Raw genomic sequence first — 15,418 nt, 5'->3', positions numbered from 1 at the left:
TGAACTGTGAGGGGACAGACACAGCCCTTTCAAGTGAAGGTGACAGCTCCTCCCTCCCACTCTAGCCCAGGAATACTCATTAGGATATGCAGGACACACCTCAGTCCCCTTGTGTCACTGTGTAGAGTGAATTCACAAATAGCATAACTGTCAATCTGACACAGACGTGGCTTCTGCAGCCAAGTAGAGGCACAAAATGGTTAAGCAAGAAAATGCTCACTCTTTAAAGGTGACAATCTAAAAAACTACTTTACCAAGAAATATATTTTTAAATTGTGAGTTCACAGACCCCAAATTCCACATCTCGATCTGCTCCCAATAGGAAACTGCACCCTGCTCATGGGGCTACCTAGGGCCTACCTTAGGGTAACTTACATGTAGTAAATGTGAAGGTTTGGGCCTTAGGGTGACTTGCATGTAATAAATGCGAAGTGGGTACACTTGCCAGGTTGAATTGGCAGTGCAAAACTGCACACACAGACGTGACAGATCTGCGACATGTTTAGATGGCTACTCATATGGTTGTCACAATCAGTGATGCAAGCCCACTAGTAGCATTTGGTTTACAGGCCCTGGGAACCTCTGGTGTACTTTACTAGGGACTTACTAGTAAATCAAATATGCCAATCAGGGATAAACAATCATAATTACAATATACACAAGAAGCACTTGTACTTTAGCACTGGTCAGTAGTTGTAAAGTGCCCAGAGTGCCAGAAACCACCAAAAACGGAATGCAGCACATAATCAAAAATCCAGGAAGCAGAGGCAAAAAGACTGGGGACGCCATGCCAAGGATGCCAGGTCAAACACGTACATTATTAATTTCTCTTTATTCATTAATTGCAGAACATTACATAAAGCGTGTCCCACATTCTGCTCTATTCTAATATTCTAAATCTGTAAAAGTAAAACATTTTATCAATGAATAGCAAAAAGAACAATACTAGTAGCAGTCTGGTCTGCAAAGCTATCAATATTCATAAAGAATACTATAACAGACTTGAAATAGAGAATAGTCTAGGCAGGAAGTAAATCTGACTGTGTCAAGAGCTCAGAAAGAGATAGAGTGTGATCTGAGAGTAAGTCTCAAAGTGCTAGCAAAAAGAGCTACTGCTGTTGCCACTGATGCTATAGTTATTGCTGTTGCTATTGCAATTGATATCACTCTCTGTTCTTACCCTGGGACACCTTGTATACATATATCATGAAAAATACATTTTAGCAAAGTTATTTCTTTCAAGATATTGGACATCTAATTGGGAGCAGCCTTTTCTTGAAATAAAACACTTTTGGTTGATGTGACTTTTTGAACAAAAGGCAGTCTAAAGATGCAATATAATTTGATTCTCTCAACATTAGATAGGATACATAAGCATTCTCTCTCCGAAACACAGAACACTTGTATATTTGTTCATGCTTGTTTGGACTTTTTTCACTTCCATTTGCACAAATCTTCAAGCCTATTCATAAAGAAGAAAGTTTCAGATCAGTTTAGCAAGTTTTGGAGGTCAGCTAGATAGAAAGAAAAATACAATATGGCTTGCTTTGGTACAGAGGAAGTTTGCTTCATGCATAGACCATGCAAAGTTTATGATTGAAATATTTCTATTGAATGAAAGCATGTTGGAATTTGTCATTGTTAGCAAATCAAGCAAGTCAAGTAAACGCAGGTCATGCAAAATTTAGAAAGGAAAGTGCGAGTTTACATGCAGCTTTTGGTTAGGCCTAGTTTTTACTCACACATAGGGCCCTATTATGAGTATGACAGATGGGAAAGCCCGTCGCCAAACTCCCGACAGGATAGCCGATGCCTATGCAGTGACCTCCCCACCAGAGGTATTAACAGTTTCCTGCTATGCATAGCGGAAAACAAGCTACAGCATTGTCTCTGGCTCATAATCGAGTTGCCGGCAATGCTGTAGCCTGTAGGGTGCACCATGCAAAGTGCATGGGCAGTGCAGGGGCTCTCTGTGTATCTCCTACACCCGTTCTCCGCCAGCCTTTTCATTGCCGTGGTACTGCCATGGTACTGCCATGAAACCAACAAGGTCATAATCCCTAGGGTAGAGCTGCTTCAGGACTGCCACCATCCTCCAGACCACCGGGCTCTGCGATCCAGGTGGAGCTGGAAGTTCCCTGGTGGTCAGACTGCCAGGGTTGTAATGTGGCAGTTGGATTTCCGCAGTGGCGGTCTTGCAGACAGTGAACATTGCAAGGATGCTGGTGCACCCTATGGGCTATGCTGTAGCTTGTTTCCTTTTAGGCCGGTGGGTGGAAACTGATGATTCTGCCCACTGACCTAGTGGGAAACTCTTAATCATTCTGGCAGGGTGGTCACCATGAAGGCAGTGGCCACCCTGTTGTGGGTTCAGTGGATGGGCTTTCCCGTCTGCCAAATTCGAAATGAGGCCCTTAGTGTCTAAAAATAGTCTTTAATGATTTTATCTGAAGTTGTTTTGATTTGTTGTGGATAAACAACCATGGCCTTTTCTGAAATCTGAAATTCTTTCTGTGTAAGTAATTATCTTTAGCTGAGTGTAGGATTAGAATTATCAATATATTTTCATAAGTAGGGGCCTCATGTATAAAGCCCTTTGTGATTGTAAAACCCTGAGATTCATAAATTCACAGGTTTTGTGACTGCTAAAGAGCCTCTGTACTTTTCTTCTTGTACTTTGTACAAAATCTCATTTACGAATCAGAAAATCCTTTCTGACAATAAAAGGACTTTTGATCTCCTTTGGGAATCTCAAATGGAAGGGGACTTGAGAAGGCATCCCTCTGCTAATTTCGAAAAATGTTTGAGAGAAATGTATCAATGGTTCACTACCGCAATTGTGATTGTTATTTATTCATGAGTTAAAGACTTCTGAATGGGAAATCTTTTAGTCTCTTTCAGGAGGAGGCAGTGATCAAGGGGACCACTTCCCAGTAAAATAGAAATTGTATTTTTTTAAAGCAGCACTGGCTGCTTTAGGAAACACAGGCTTCTTCTTATATTTTGGAATTCAATCATATGACCAGTGGTCTGCTGTTCATTACAGGCCCAAATCCCTGTGATTAAAGCCAGTCAGATGGGGTTGCAAATTCTGACCTGCATAATTTGAATCAGGCAGTTTACTCTGCAAACCCACCTGTGATTCAGTATTTTGGGAAATTACCTATTATTACGTACGTCTTCGCAAAATACTCTTCAATTCACAACAATTCAGTGTGCAACTTCGAAATAATAGTACATCAGACCATATTTTCCATTCATTGATAAAACAATCAGTCAAATTCAGAGCTGGTGCCTGGAAAAGTTGCTACACAGCAGAGAAGGGGTTTGTTGCAAAAAATATGAAAATGGTCTCTGAGTATAACGACCCCAGTTGCCCTATAGAGAATCAGCAAATATTTTGCTTTATTGCACCTCAGTTTTGAATCAACACCTTAACATGGTGTCATGTCTTTACCTATTTCTGTACTTATGTTATTCTTTAAGTTGAGCCAACCTGCCTCTTGTTTAGACATCAGACAGGTAACAAAAGAAAGTATTTACATCATGCCTGCAATTAGCATATTTGAAGACGATGGACACTATGAGCAAATGGCATTTTAATACTACAAAATGTACTACAAAATGCTATTCACAAACATACGCCTCCGCCCCTCCTATCTTTTTCTATACATGGATCTCCACCTGAGTACTGAATCTCCACCTGCGTAAGTATATGCTTTAGTAGTAAATGTGGGATGGACAGAGGGAAGTGGTTGGAAAGTGACAAATACTTACTACAAAAGGGAAAAGGAATGTGGAGGAGTAAGTAGGGCTAAGGGCATGGCTGGAGAGGGGTTTAATGAGGGACACATATATAACAGTAAGCCCATTCCTATTCACAAACTGTTCTTCTAAAGTTACTACAGCTGAAAAGAGACCACAAATGGTAGTAAGCAACTCCAGCTCAGAGATGAAGTTAGTCCAGCCTTATACATGGCTACTGGTCTTGCAACACTCTCCCATAGAAATCAGTGGAATTAACTAGTTAAAGTAAATTTAATTACCTTAAATATATAATATAAATAAATATAATTTAACATTGAAAAATATAAAAAATTAGTAATTTTTTTTAATTTAATTATAACAAGCTTTAATACACTTTTTATGGAAAAACAAATGTAACACTACATTTTAATACATATAATGTAATCATGTTTATTTACATCTACCCACCACTTTCAATAATTAGTAATGCCTAATATATTTATTTTTACCTAGGTGTAATTTTTACTTAGAAGATGAAAAAATAATTTTAATTTAGTTTAATACATTTACATTAAATAAGGATTTATTTGATACATTTACTTTACATTATTTATTTAGTTTCACCTATAAAATATGTGTATAAAATCAATTAAAATGTATATTTATAATAACATATTTTTGGATTTTTTAAATAAGTTTGCTAACCCCTAACTTTCTTTACAATTTTCACCATACTTTATCGTAGGGGGATGCTGCAGTTGAGACAGAGATCTCTATATCATAAAAGACAGGGAAAATGTATTTATAGGGGGACCTCCCTTCTAAGGCCATAAACATCTGCATGGTAAAGTAGAAGGGAAATGAAAAAAGAGTATTCAACTTCAAAAACTTCTTTAAAAATATGTTTATGTTATATATTATTATGAATTATAAAAACATGTATATGTTATATGTAGAACACTAACAAAAGCAACATGCTACAGCAATATAAACCCCAGTTTAAATAATAAATTAACATAACCAATATATATTATATTAATTTACTTTTCTGAAGGTTAATTTAAAAATATATCTCAAGTAAATAAAATATGTCTTTATTATGAATTATTAAATATTAAAAGTGGTGTACAGAATTAATGTACTGTAACTTAATTATATTGTAGTAGATTTTATTTTTACATTAACATCAAACTGTCTTTACATAAAAATGATCGATAAAACTACATACAAAGCAATTTACAAAAAGATTTACTCAACACCCACATAAGGATAGAGGTCGTTAGATAGAGGTCGTTATTATGAATTTGATGGGCCGACCGCCAGACTGCCAAAACGGGGAGGAAGCCACCAAGCCGGCGGCCTCTCCACCATCATATTATAATCTCACTGCTGTGCTGGTGGTGAGCTTTTAGCAGTGACACTGCAGCAGCATGCTTCAGCAAATTAAGTGGGCCTAGGAAGTATGCTACAGCAGGGCAGCGCCAAATGCACCTCGGGCTCACTGTGTGCCATGCTCAATGTTGTCCATCGCACACAGTGGGAGCCGACAGTGCTGGCATAGGGGGCACAATATGTGTCCCCAACCACACTGCCCAATGGACAAACCCACCCAGGGGCCCCTTCCCTGCCATTCTGCCTCGCTTTTTATGGCAGGGTCCCAGCCATGAAAAGCTATGCAGAATAGCAGGTCGTAACCTGCATGGTGGTGCAAGCCTCTGTATTGCCACAGCTGTCCATGATGTTCCCCATCACTGCCAGAGAAAGATCCATGATTCTGGTGGTAGCAGCAAGCTTGTGGCCCCAAGGATGTGGTGGTCGAACTGCCGTACTGTAATCAGTCCCAAAGTGTTGTACTCTGTGGTAGAATACCTGAAGGCTAAATGTGCATGCATAGCATCCCTTGAGCATATAAGAGGTGTACTAAAGGCAACAAATTACTTGTGGGATGGAAATGAAAGCACACCTGCAGCAGAAGTTGAAAATTAATCTGAAGTAGTTTTTGTATTTGGACTGTTGTTCAACATGCTCAAACTTCCATAATGACAATGAACTTCTAATCTTACTTGCATTCCAAAATGTAAAGAAGAAATGATGGCACGAGCATGGGGCATCCCATAGTTGGAATGAATCTTGCAGGAATACAGAACCCCAAAATGATTCCTTGGTCATTGTGAATAAAACATTCTATGTAATTCTTGATCCACCACCTATGAAATTACAGTAATCAAATGAACCATTAATAAAGCTCAGTTTAGCTTCACTCAATGTCGAGCGTGGAGATGAGGGAGAACATTTCAAAGCATATCTAGTTCAAAGTTTACACTGTGGTCTCTGGGGTAAAGACTAATTCAAAATCATATGACACCCATGTTTTTTGTCCTTGGGAGGTGATTGAAGAGGGTTCCACAACTAAAAGGTTACACAAAAGACAGACTTTGGAGTGGTAATACTTATAATATGGAATTCTTATTGGACCCATTCAACCAAAATGAAGTTTGAATTACTACTCATGCAGGGATGTAAAATTGAACCTAGTAAATACCTAGCACTTGAGTTGGTGCGAGCTGGTACAATTTTCATAATTAGCGAATCAGAGAGCTTGGCCTTGTTTAATGTCACATGACATCTCATGCATCAAATATATCACAGATCCAATTTGTACCGGTTGAGTCAGATGTGAGAGAAAGGAGTGTATCAGTTTTAAAGCTCTTAAAAATAGCGTGGTTGAACTCAATCATACACTGCTCAGAGATGTATCATTGTGGTGGAAGGTTGTGTGGATTATTCATAGAAATAAATAACTCTCTTAATATGGCTAGTAATGATTTGATTCTTTTCTTTGTTCTGAATCAAGCTTGCTGGTCACCCTTAAGTATACTGTTTTGTTACTTTTTCATTTGAATTGGGTTTGTAATCCTTGATGTGTCCATTAGGTCTTTTACAAAAAACTAAGGGGAATATTTATGAGCGATTTGTACCATGCTTGTACCACACAATGTGGTACATGCATGACACAAATACATAGAAGCCTCTTAGGAGCAAACAATCCTGTATTTGATTAAGGCAGCCTTTCACCAAGGTGCCTAAAGGGCACCAGCACAGGATGAAAGGACAGGAATTTAGCTGTATTGGATAAATACTGTGCATTCCTGCCCTTTCTCTTTGAGGCAGGACAGTGCAGTAATGTGACTTGCTGTGCTGCCCCAGGGGTTTGATGTGCACATGGATCCTCTTTTTTGCACCTTCAGGGTACTTTGATATCACTGAAGAGACTATAGACACTAGCGTGCCTCTTTCTGTAATATGGATCACACTAACAATGAATATGCACCAGTGCGATCTTGAAGGTGCATTCCCTCATTTGCATGATGGCATGTCCAATGCAAATGAGGAACTATTTTGAAGTTGCAACCCTGCCATATTACATATGCAGGTGCCATGGCAAATAATTACTCAGCAAGTACATTGAATGTGCATCACAGAGACATGGAGCATAGTAAGTGTGCCATCAAGTGCGCCCTTTTGGAGTGTGGCAACTGGGTCCCAAGAACATACCTAGAAGCTCTGCTACATGCAGATGCAGTCACTCACTGTGGTAAGAACTTCCTATAGAAGTGATTCTTAACCAGTGATCCTCAGGCCCCTGGGGGTCCTTGTCACCTACTCAGGAAGTCTACAACTGTTTACAAAATTAAATAATATAAACACATTGATAAAGAATATATATACAAAAAAGTAAACTGTAAAATTATGAATTATAAAACACTGAGAAAAAGTTGAAGGAGATTGAAAAAATAAATTGCTATCCTTAGCTTGATTTGTGGAAGCAGTGCAAGTGCAGCAAACAGGGTGTAGTGTGGACCCCTGGTGGGTTCAACTGGAGCATTGGTAATTGCTGGCAAAATGAGAACATGCATTAGGAAAGAAAAAAAAAGTAAGTGACATGCAAAAATCTAGCATATCATTCATCTTTCATTTGAAAGGCTCCACACTTTCTATGAAAAATTTGATTTTTGTATTCTTGTGAATTAAATATTTCATAATCTATTTATTTGTTCGAGTCACACAAATCTATATTTCTGTGTATTGTTGTGAGTTTCATAGCATAGAGATTTAGGAGGCTGAAGTCCTCAGCTTCCAATAGGGATACACTGAGGGTCTACAATATCAAAAGGTTAAGATGGCTGTTTAGTAGGAACAAGCCCTCTTCAAATTTCCACAATATCTGTCCTTGAAGTATGCAGTTATCCAGCAGTAAGTGGTGCAAATATTCTTGTGCAATAGGTCAGGAATCTGGGTCTTCTATTTTTGGAACAAGGCCTCAAGACAAACATTCATATAAATAGGCACAATGTAGCTAATACTTACGATATTCCAATAGTAGACAGTAGCACTGTTTAAATCAGTGAGTAGGTGGATGTATTCTTTCCCTCTTCTGTGGTGTAAGCAAATTCTGCAGTGTCAATGTGCAAACCAAGCATTCTAAAAGAGGAATCACAAACTATATATGTGGTATTTCTCTGTCGTGAATCCAAATTTGGTTACAAGGATGGTTTTCATGCTGGTATATCTGGTTTGGTCCTCCACTCCTAGTGTAAGCAGTGTTTCCCTCCCAATTGGAGGCATGTGTTTCCACATACAACCCTTAAGTGCTTCTCTGGAATCTTGAGTACCTTTAGAGCTACCTCAAATATGGCAAGTGATCACTTGCCACATAGTTGAGCACCAGATCTTTGGGTATAATTATCTTCTTGTTGACTTCAGACACTGCATGCATCTGCCTCAGTGCTGCAATCTACCTGCCTTGCTTTCAGCTCCAGCACATTAAGGCTCCTTTCATGAGGCAAATGCTGCAAAGCCAGTTCCTCCTCCATGACAAGTTTCTTCTCCTCCATCCTGATGTTGGCTACTCTTAGCCTGAACCCTTTCTCCTCCCACCTTTCTAACAGCTCTTCTGGGGCTGCACGAAGATCCATAGCTTTCTGCTCTGGAAGAGTGCTACAACTCAGGGTTCCAGCCATCCCCTTCAGTAGTCTCAGGACTGAAATCCAAACCCATGTCTTGCCAGGTCATCTCTTCATCTCTTTCAGCTGAGGTAGCCAGTGACTGATGGACTTCCACCCAAGCCCTCAGCACCTTTTGCAGTTCCACCTAATGTACCAGCCTTGGTACCTGCTAATGAATATGCCACACACAGACCTATGTATTACACATCTTTATTCATGATCTTTCTAATCTTGCGTTCACTGCACCACGTTCTAAATATGCCTGAGCCAAGGGTGCAGAGTTGCACTATGATGAACTCTGCAAAGTGGTAAAAAACTCTGCTATGCTACGCAGAGTTCCATGAATGGAGTTTCCCCATTGCACACATTCACGTTGCATTTTACATCAAACACAATGCGGAGTACATTTTTGTGTTCAAAATCGCGCACAAATGGCACCGTTCTGTTCGCATAGGTATGGCCATTTTGTTTTTTACTGGGCCTGTTTTTTCATCCCTTAATATTTTCAGTCCTCCACCCAGCTAATTAATATACTTCTCATTTTTATTAATTGTATTAGTGTGTCTTTTTGTGTCGGTGTATTTTTATGTTTTTTCATTTTATTCATGCTTTTTGTGACTTTTGGTATTTTGGTTTATTTTTCCCTTCACTTCCTTAGTTATTCTTCTCTCTTCCCTCCTTCTCCTCCTGTTTTTTTCTTCACCCCACCACTCAGCACCATGGAAGAGCAGGGTTGCGCTGGCGAACAGTGGAGGGACAGGACCAGGCCCCCGACCGCCAGCTAAGGCTTCTACCTTGCGGGTAAAGGCGCCACCAAGGGTATCAGCTTCGGGCTATCTTATGTGAGGTGGAGGTGGCAGCACTGTTTTTCTATGTATGCACCACGTCCCCTCCATGCTGGCAGCAGGTGGCAGGCCTGGCAGCGGTTACCCCTATGGAAGCATCGGGTGCTTTTGGGGAGGGTGCACAGGTGTATTCATTGCACCACCCAGGTCCAGTGCACCACACAGCAGCTGACGCACGGCTGGGTGGATATCTTCAAACGCAAGCAAGATCTACTTGACCTGCTAGGCATAGAGGTTCCAGGTCTTGGTGGGTATGAACTATATTATTGTGTATTACAATGCTAACTTTTTTTCTGAATAGCGTGCTGTTCACACTCAGACATAAGCTACATTTAGTTTACATTAAGAATAGTATTATGTGATCCAGTTAGAGCACGGCTGATGCTCAGCTCTACATCATTGTACTCATCAGCACTCACTTTGGCTGATTATTTAAGAAGCCATTACAATACAGACTCCTCTGTCTTTCTGACACCATAGTGAATTAGTGATATCAGTGAATTAGTATTCTTTAGGTAGCTTGTACAGTCCCAAGCATTTTCACAGTGATGTGTAGTAGTGGTATGGATCTGTGCATTGCAAAAAAGAGAGACTGAGGCCCATATTCATACTTTATGACGCAAACCTGCATTAGCGCAGGTTTGCGTCAAAATGTATAGCACCGGCTAGTGCCATTCCAGGACACCAGCCAGGCGCCATATTTAAGGAATAGTGCAAGCCGGCACTGAGGCCCAATTAGCATTAAAATACATGACACTAACCGTCTAGGGGAGGCGTAGGTAAGACTGGAGGTTGTGCAGGAAAGAATGGCGCTAGTCAGGTTAGAGTCAAAAAAATTACTCTAATCTGACTAGCGCCATTTTTTTTATGCACAGCCCCCATGGACATGATTCCTGTCTTAGTAAAGGCAGGATTCATGCCTTCTAGCCCTATGGCCATGCCCAGGGGACTTAAGTCCCCTGGCCATGGCCTCTGGGCAGAGTGCCATGTAGGCGGGCCCAAGTTAGGCCCCCCATGGCACTCTGAATTTAAAAAAATAAAAACTTACCTGGACTCATCCTTAGGTGTCCTCCAGGTGTGGGTGCGGGTGGGTGGGAGTGCCCCAGGGGGCAGGGAAGGGCACCAGTGGGCTGCTTTCATGGTCTCTGACATGGAAAAAGGCCCACAGGTTCCCTAACACCTGCCCTGACCCAGTCATTAAACATTGTGCTAAGGCGGCTTAGCACCATAATTTAGGGCCCTTAAGGCCCTCCTCCTCCTGTTCGTGATTTTTGCAAGGGAGGATTAATAAGGCACTAGGGCTTTTAAGTCATTTTTTGCCCGGGAACGTCATTGACACATAGTAGTTTTCTGCAGGCAAAAAATGACTTTAACTCCAATATTTTGGCGCTAGACATGTCTAGTGACAAAATATAAATATGGAGTTACGTTTGCGCCAGATTTGCATTAAAAAAAAGACGCAAACCCGGTGCGAACATAGTATAAATATGCCCCTGAGTTGCTCCATTAAGGGGGGCTTGAGAAATGAGAAAAGAATCAAAGTTTATTCATTGTAATACCTTAATTCCAAATTAAGTTTTGTTAAGGAAATTTGGAACGGCAATTTTAAGAGTATAGCCAACTCAATGATAGCCGTCCATACCAGTACCATAGGCGATCTGATTTAGATAAGCACCATGTTATTGCATTTGCTTATTATAATAAATTGTGGAATTTAACTGTACCACTAATCTATTTTTTTACGTTCTTTATTTCCTACATCAACACCCAAGGTCAAGAAGAGGGGTACCACATAGGCAGCTCCAATGCTGAGGGCTCAGTACATCCCAGTATCTCCTATTATTGCTATTATTATTATTATTGTTATTATTATTTTCCTAACTTTTACCTCTGCCCACTATTATACTACTTATAATTTTGCCTTGTTCACTTTTTTATACTGTCTCCTTTTTCCAACTCCCACATCCAGTTTTTTTTTTACAACCTGTTATCCCTGCATTCTCTTTTTCTGTCTTTCTTTGACCATTTCTTTTCCACCTTCCATTGCACTTCAATGATTACGAGTCATCATCATCATCATCATAGACTACAGCTCTGCCCCTCCATTACGCAAAGTTTTTGGTTGGCATGACTACTAGGCTTTTCTAACATGGTGAACCAACAAGATGCCCAGTGTGATATTTTTGTCAGAAGATACTGCAGTGCTAACCAAACTGTAGCAATGTATTGTGTTTATTGATTTAAAAAAACAGGGGAAGTGTACCTGGCACCTAAAACTCTATAATGTTTTTTTCTAGCCACACTGACCACCAGTGAAGCTGGCTCAAGTTCTGCTGCAGGACCGGGGGAGAATCGGTGGCAGGGACTGGTGGTGGTAAGTCACATTGCTTCCTTCTTGACAATTACTATTACTCACTATCTACTGATCATGACCCCCCCACTTTAGCAGCTACAGTGGTGATTGGGTTAATTATGGCATCTTCCATCTGCAACTCAGCAAAAGCACACATAGGGAGTCATTATGACCACTTTGGCAGTGCTCTGACTGCCACATTATGACCGTGGTTTTTGCTCCGTGGTCACACCCCCAGCATCCAAGTATACCGCCACAGGAGGGACTGGCAGTGCTGGTGGTCCTAATGAGCCAGGGCAGTGCTGCAAGCAGTGCCACCTTGGGGATTACAACCCCCTCTCTGACAGCTTTTACATGGTGGTAGCACCACCATGTAAAGCCTGGCGGAGCCCCGTCACGCTGTTCACTGTCTGCATTGCAAACAGTGAACATGTGATGGGTGCTACTGCACCCGACGCACTGTAGCAGTGCCACTGGCTAATGGGGCCCGTGGGAAGGCAGCCGCACTGATGGCAACCTGAACGCGGGAGTTTGGCGGACGTCTTTTCCATTTACCAAACTCATAATGACCCTCATAACGTATGCTAAAAATGATGGCTTGATGGAAAGAGGGAAAAACAGCAGGTTAAAAGAAAAAATGGGTGAAATGAGTGAAGGGAAAGGATCCGTGGGTGGGTGAAAGGATGCAGGGGTGCGTATTGAATAAATGAATGGATGGATAAAACGATGATTGAAAAAAGGGTGGATAGTGGATACTGAATGGATAGATAATTGATTATGAACGTTGGTGAAAGACGATGAGAGAAAGTAAAAATTAAATTGCGGTGACTATGGGTGAATATAGTAGCAAGAATGAAAGCATAATTGAATAGTTGCTTGAATGCATAAACATTGAAGCTTTTCTGCAGCTTACCTACTTGCTTACTTTGTGTTTTATGTTTATCAAAGCTATGGTTCAAAGAGTATTTCATTTTGTGTTCTAATCCCTTGACTCACTGTATTTGTTAAACATATTTGTATGCCATGCATCATCATAGATCACCCCCTCCTTGCCCACAGCATTTTACCATCCATGTCCATTGAAATGCAATATGGTTCAATTTGTGCTTGCCGTGTTGGCTGTGCAATGTGCATCTGCTTCAGTTAATGCAGCATTTACAAAGTTTTTAATGCATTGAAAACCAAACACACAAGATGTGTTTTTTCACTTCACCCACTCAGTCACCACTGAGTACTTCATTCTTTATTCATTCCTAAGTTCTTCCATCCCAGCTTACCAAACAAATTTAAAATTGAATTCTTGACATATGCCACATCTTTAGGGCCATGTGAAGTTTTTCCAACATTCATTTTATGGTTTCCCATAACAGATTTTAAGCCTGTTCAGATTTTTCCCTTTAGACTTTCATCTATGCAGTGACTGAATAATCCAGATACTAAGCACATGATGAATTCATGATCATTGACACCCCTCTATTCAATAGCAAATGCTCTACCTACCCACCTAATCCCTCTGCCTTACTTTGCAGTACTTCAAGTTTTCTTTCCTTACTGCCCAGCAAATTAATTTGTTGAAAAGAATTTGTGGTGGTGGTCAAGGCCAGTGAGTAAACAGTAACTAATAGGTGCCTGATTTGATTTCAAGTTTGGCGTAAGGGATACTCTGAGATGAATGTGGCAAAAACAATATATATAGCCTGTTTGTTTCCCTGTAGTGCAGTGCATTGTTTTCCCCAATGTCTACTTGTGGCAGATAGGGTAATATATCTACATTTAATATGTGATATGTGTGATGTATTTTATTTATTCATCTGCTTCTTTGGAGTCAGGGTAGAAACTAAGCAAAGGGCATTTGAGGAAGAGTAGGGCCATTGGAATTAAAGATACAAGTTTGCAAAGTACACAAAGCGCTGCCTAGCATGCCTCCATTAATTTGGTATAGCAACTTGTACTTCATAGTGCATGATGCCTTGCTCATAAATGAGAAGTAATTCATTTTTATTTTTTCACTAAATCTGTCTGTTTAGTTACTAGAAAATCATTTAAAAGAAAAAAATGAAATCAATGTTTTGGGGTTACTCTGCCTTAGTTCCTTTCTACCAGAAGGTCAGTTCATTTTATGTGAGGCATGTGTGGTTATCAAATCAAAGTGGCCATGTGACTCTCCTAATTATAAAGATCACATCAAATTCCAATGTCCCTATGGGAGCCATAATGTACTGCTAATGTGCCACCAACTAGCTAGTTTTGAAGAAGTGTTTGTTCAAAACATTATTTAAACTGTGCCTTATTTATTTTTGTTTTTTCTCAATATAGCTACTCTTGCTGGTCAACAAATATCACAAACCAGGAAGGAGATAGTGGCCCGTCTGCAGAGGCTAAAGAACATCCAGGCCAAATACCACTGGAGGAGGAAGAGGGTGAATTAAATGCCTCCGACCCAGGACCCAGCTCAGCAGCACACCAGTCCCAGCCTGCCAGTCACTACATCTCCGCCACCACTGCCAGCTGTCAAGATTCCTGACTGTACCTGTTGCCACCCCCTCCCACTCTGACAGGGCATTGCTCCACCGTATACTGCAGTGGATGACCCCGATGGAGAGCCGGCTCACCAGGATCAAGCGGACCTGGACCAGCTGTGGACCTATATATACAGTGCACTCTTCTAAGCCCTTTTTAAAAATAAAATTCACAGGAGGAGCTTGTTGTGGGTGGAGAAGGTGGGGAGGGAATTGGGTCCGGGTTTCAATTTGGACTTTTCATTGGACTTTTTGGGGACGGGCTATTTTTTGGGGGAGAGGGGTGGGTCTGTTGTTGGTGGAATGGGGGGGTTTCTGCATTTGTTAAAAATAAAAAGGGGATAATTTATTTTACTTGATTTATGCCTCAAATGTTTATTTTTGGTATTTTATTTTGCACTGCTGTCCTCTAGTGTAGCCTGTTTTTTAAGCCTGCTAAAAAAGAGAATCTTGTTTACTTTTACCCTTGTTCTACTGCTGTCTGCAACTTTATTGAAAACTGGGGGATGGTTGTTATTGCCTTTTTTTGCTTACAAAAACCTAGTTACAGATAGAAAATATTTTTCAATACAAGTTGATTACTAACCAAACAAGTTCACTTCAATCCATAGTTCGTCTTTTACCTGAATAGATGAAGCGAGTGAGTCATCTTACTGCAGAGGTTTGCCCAAGGTGGCGTCTTTATTCTTCAAGGGGATGGTAGTAGTAGCAGGCTAGCACCCAAACGAGAAAGACAGAAGGTGCCACTCTAACCTACACGAACTCCAGCTGCAGGAATAATGAAAGGGTTATCCATATTATATCATAACTTTAGGAATTCTGAGACCACAGTACCACAGTGACAGTATCTGACACAAACAAAGAAGACCTGATAAGATAATAAAAACTAGCAATATCAACTTCTTATGAGCAATAGTATAGAGCTAGTATTTAAACACTAAACTTAGA

General features: G+C 40.5%; 1 protein-coding gene across 1 annotated transcript in view; it reads left to right on the top strand.

The window, feature by feature from the left end:
- The window catches only part of LOC138265434 (protocadherin-11 X-linked-like), a 570,450-nt gene extending 558,475 nt beyond the window's left edge, over positions 1–11,975 (top strand). The window contains exon 4 of the mRNA XM_069213145.1: positions 11,896–11,975. Coding sequence (XP_069069246.1) covers positions 11,896–11,904 — 9 coding nt within the window. The 3' untranslated portion in view covers positions 11,905–11,975. The remainder of the gene's footprint in view (positions 1–11,895) is intronic.
- The last annotated feature ends 3,443 nt before the right edge of the window (positions 11,976–15,418 follow it).

The sequence above is a fragment of the Pleurodeles waltl genome, chromosome 2_1 (assembly GCF_031143425.1).
Source record: "Pleurodeles waltl isolate 20211129_DDA chromosome 2_1, aPleWal1.hap1.20221129, whole genome shotgun sequence".
NCBI classification, from domain to species: Eukaryota; Metazoa; Chordata; class Amphibia; order Caudata; family Salamandridae; genus Pleurodeles; species Pleurodeles waltl.
This window is presented reverse-complemented; position numbering and strand designations above follow the sequence as displayed.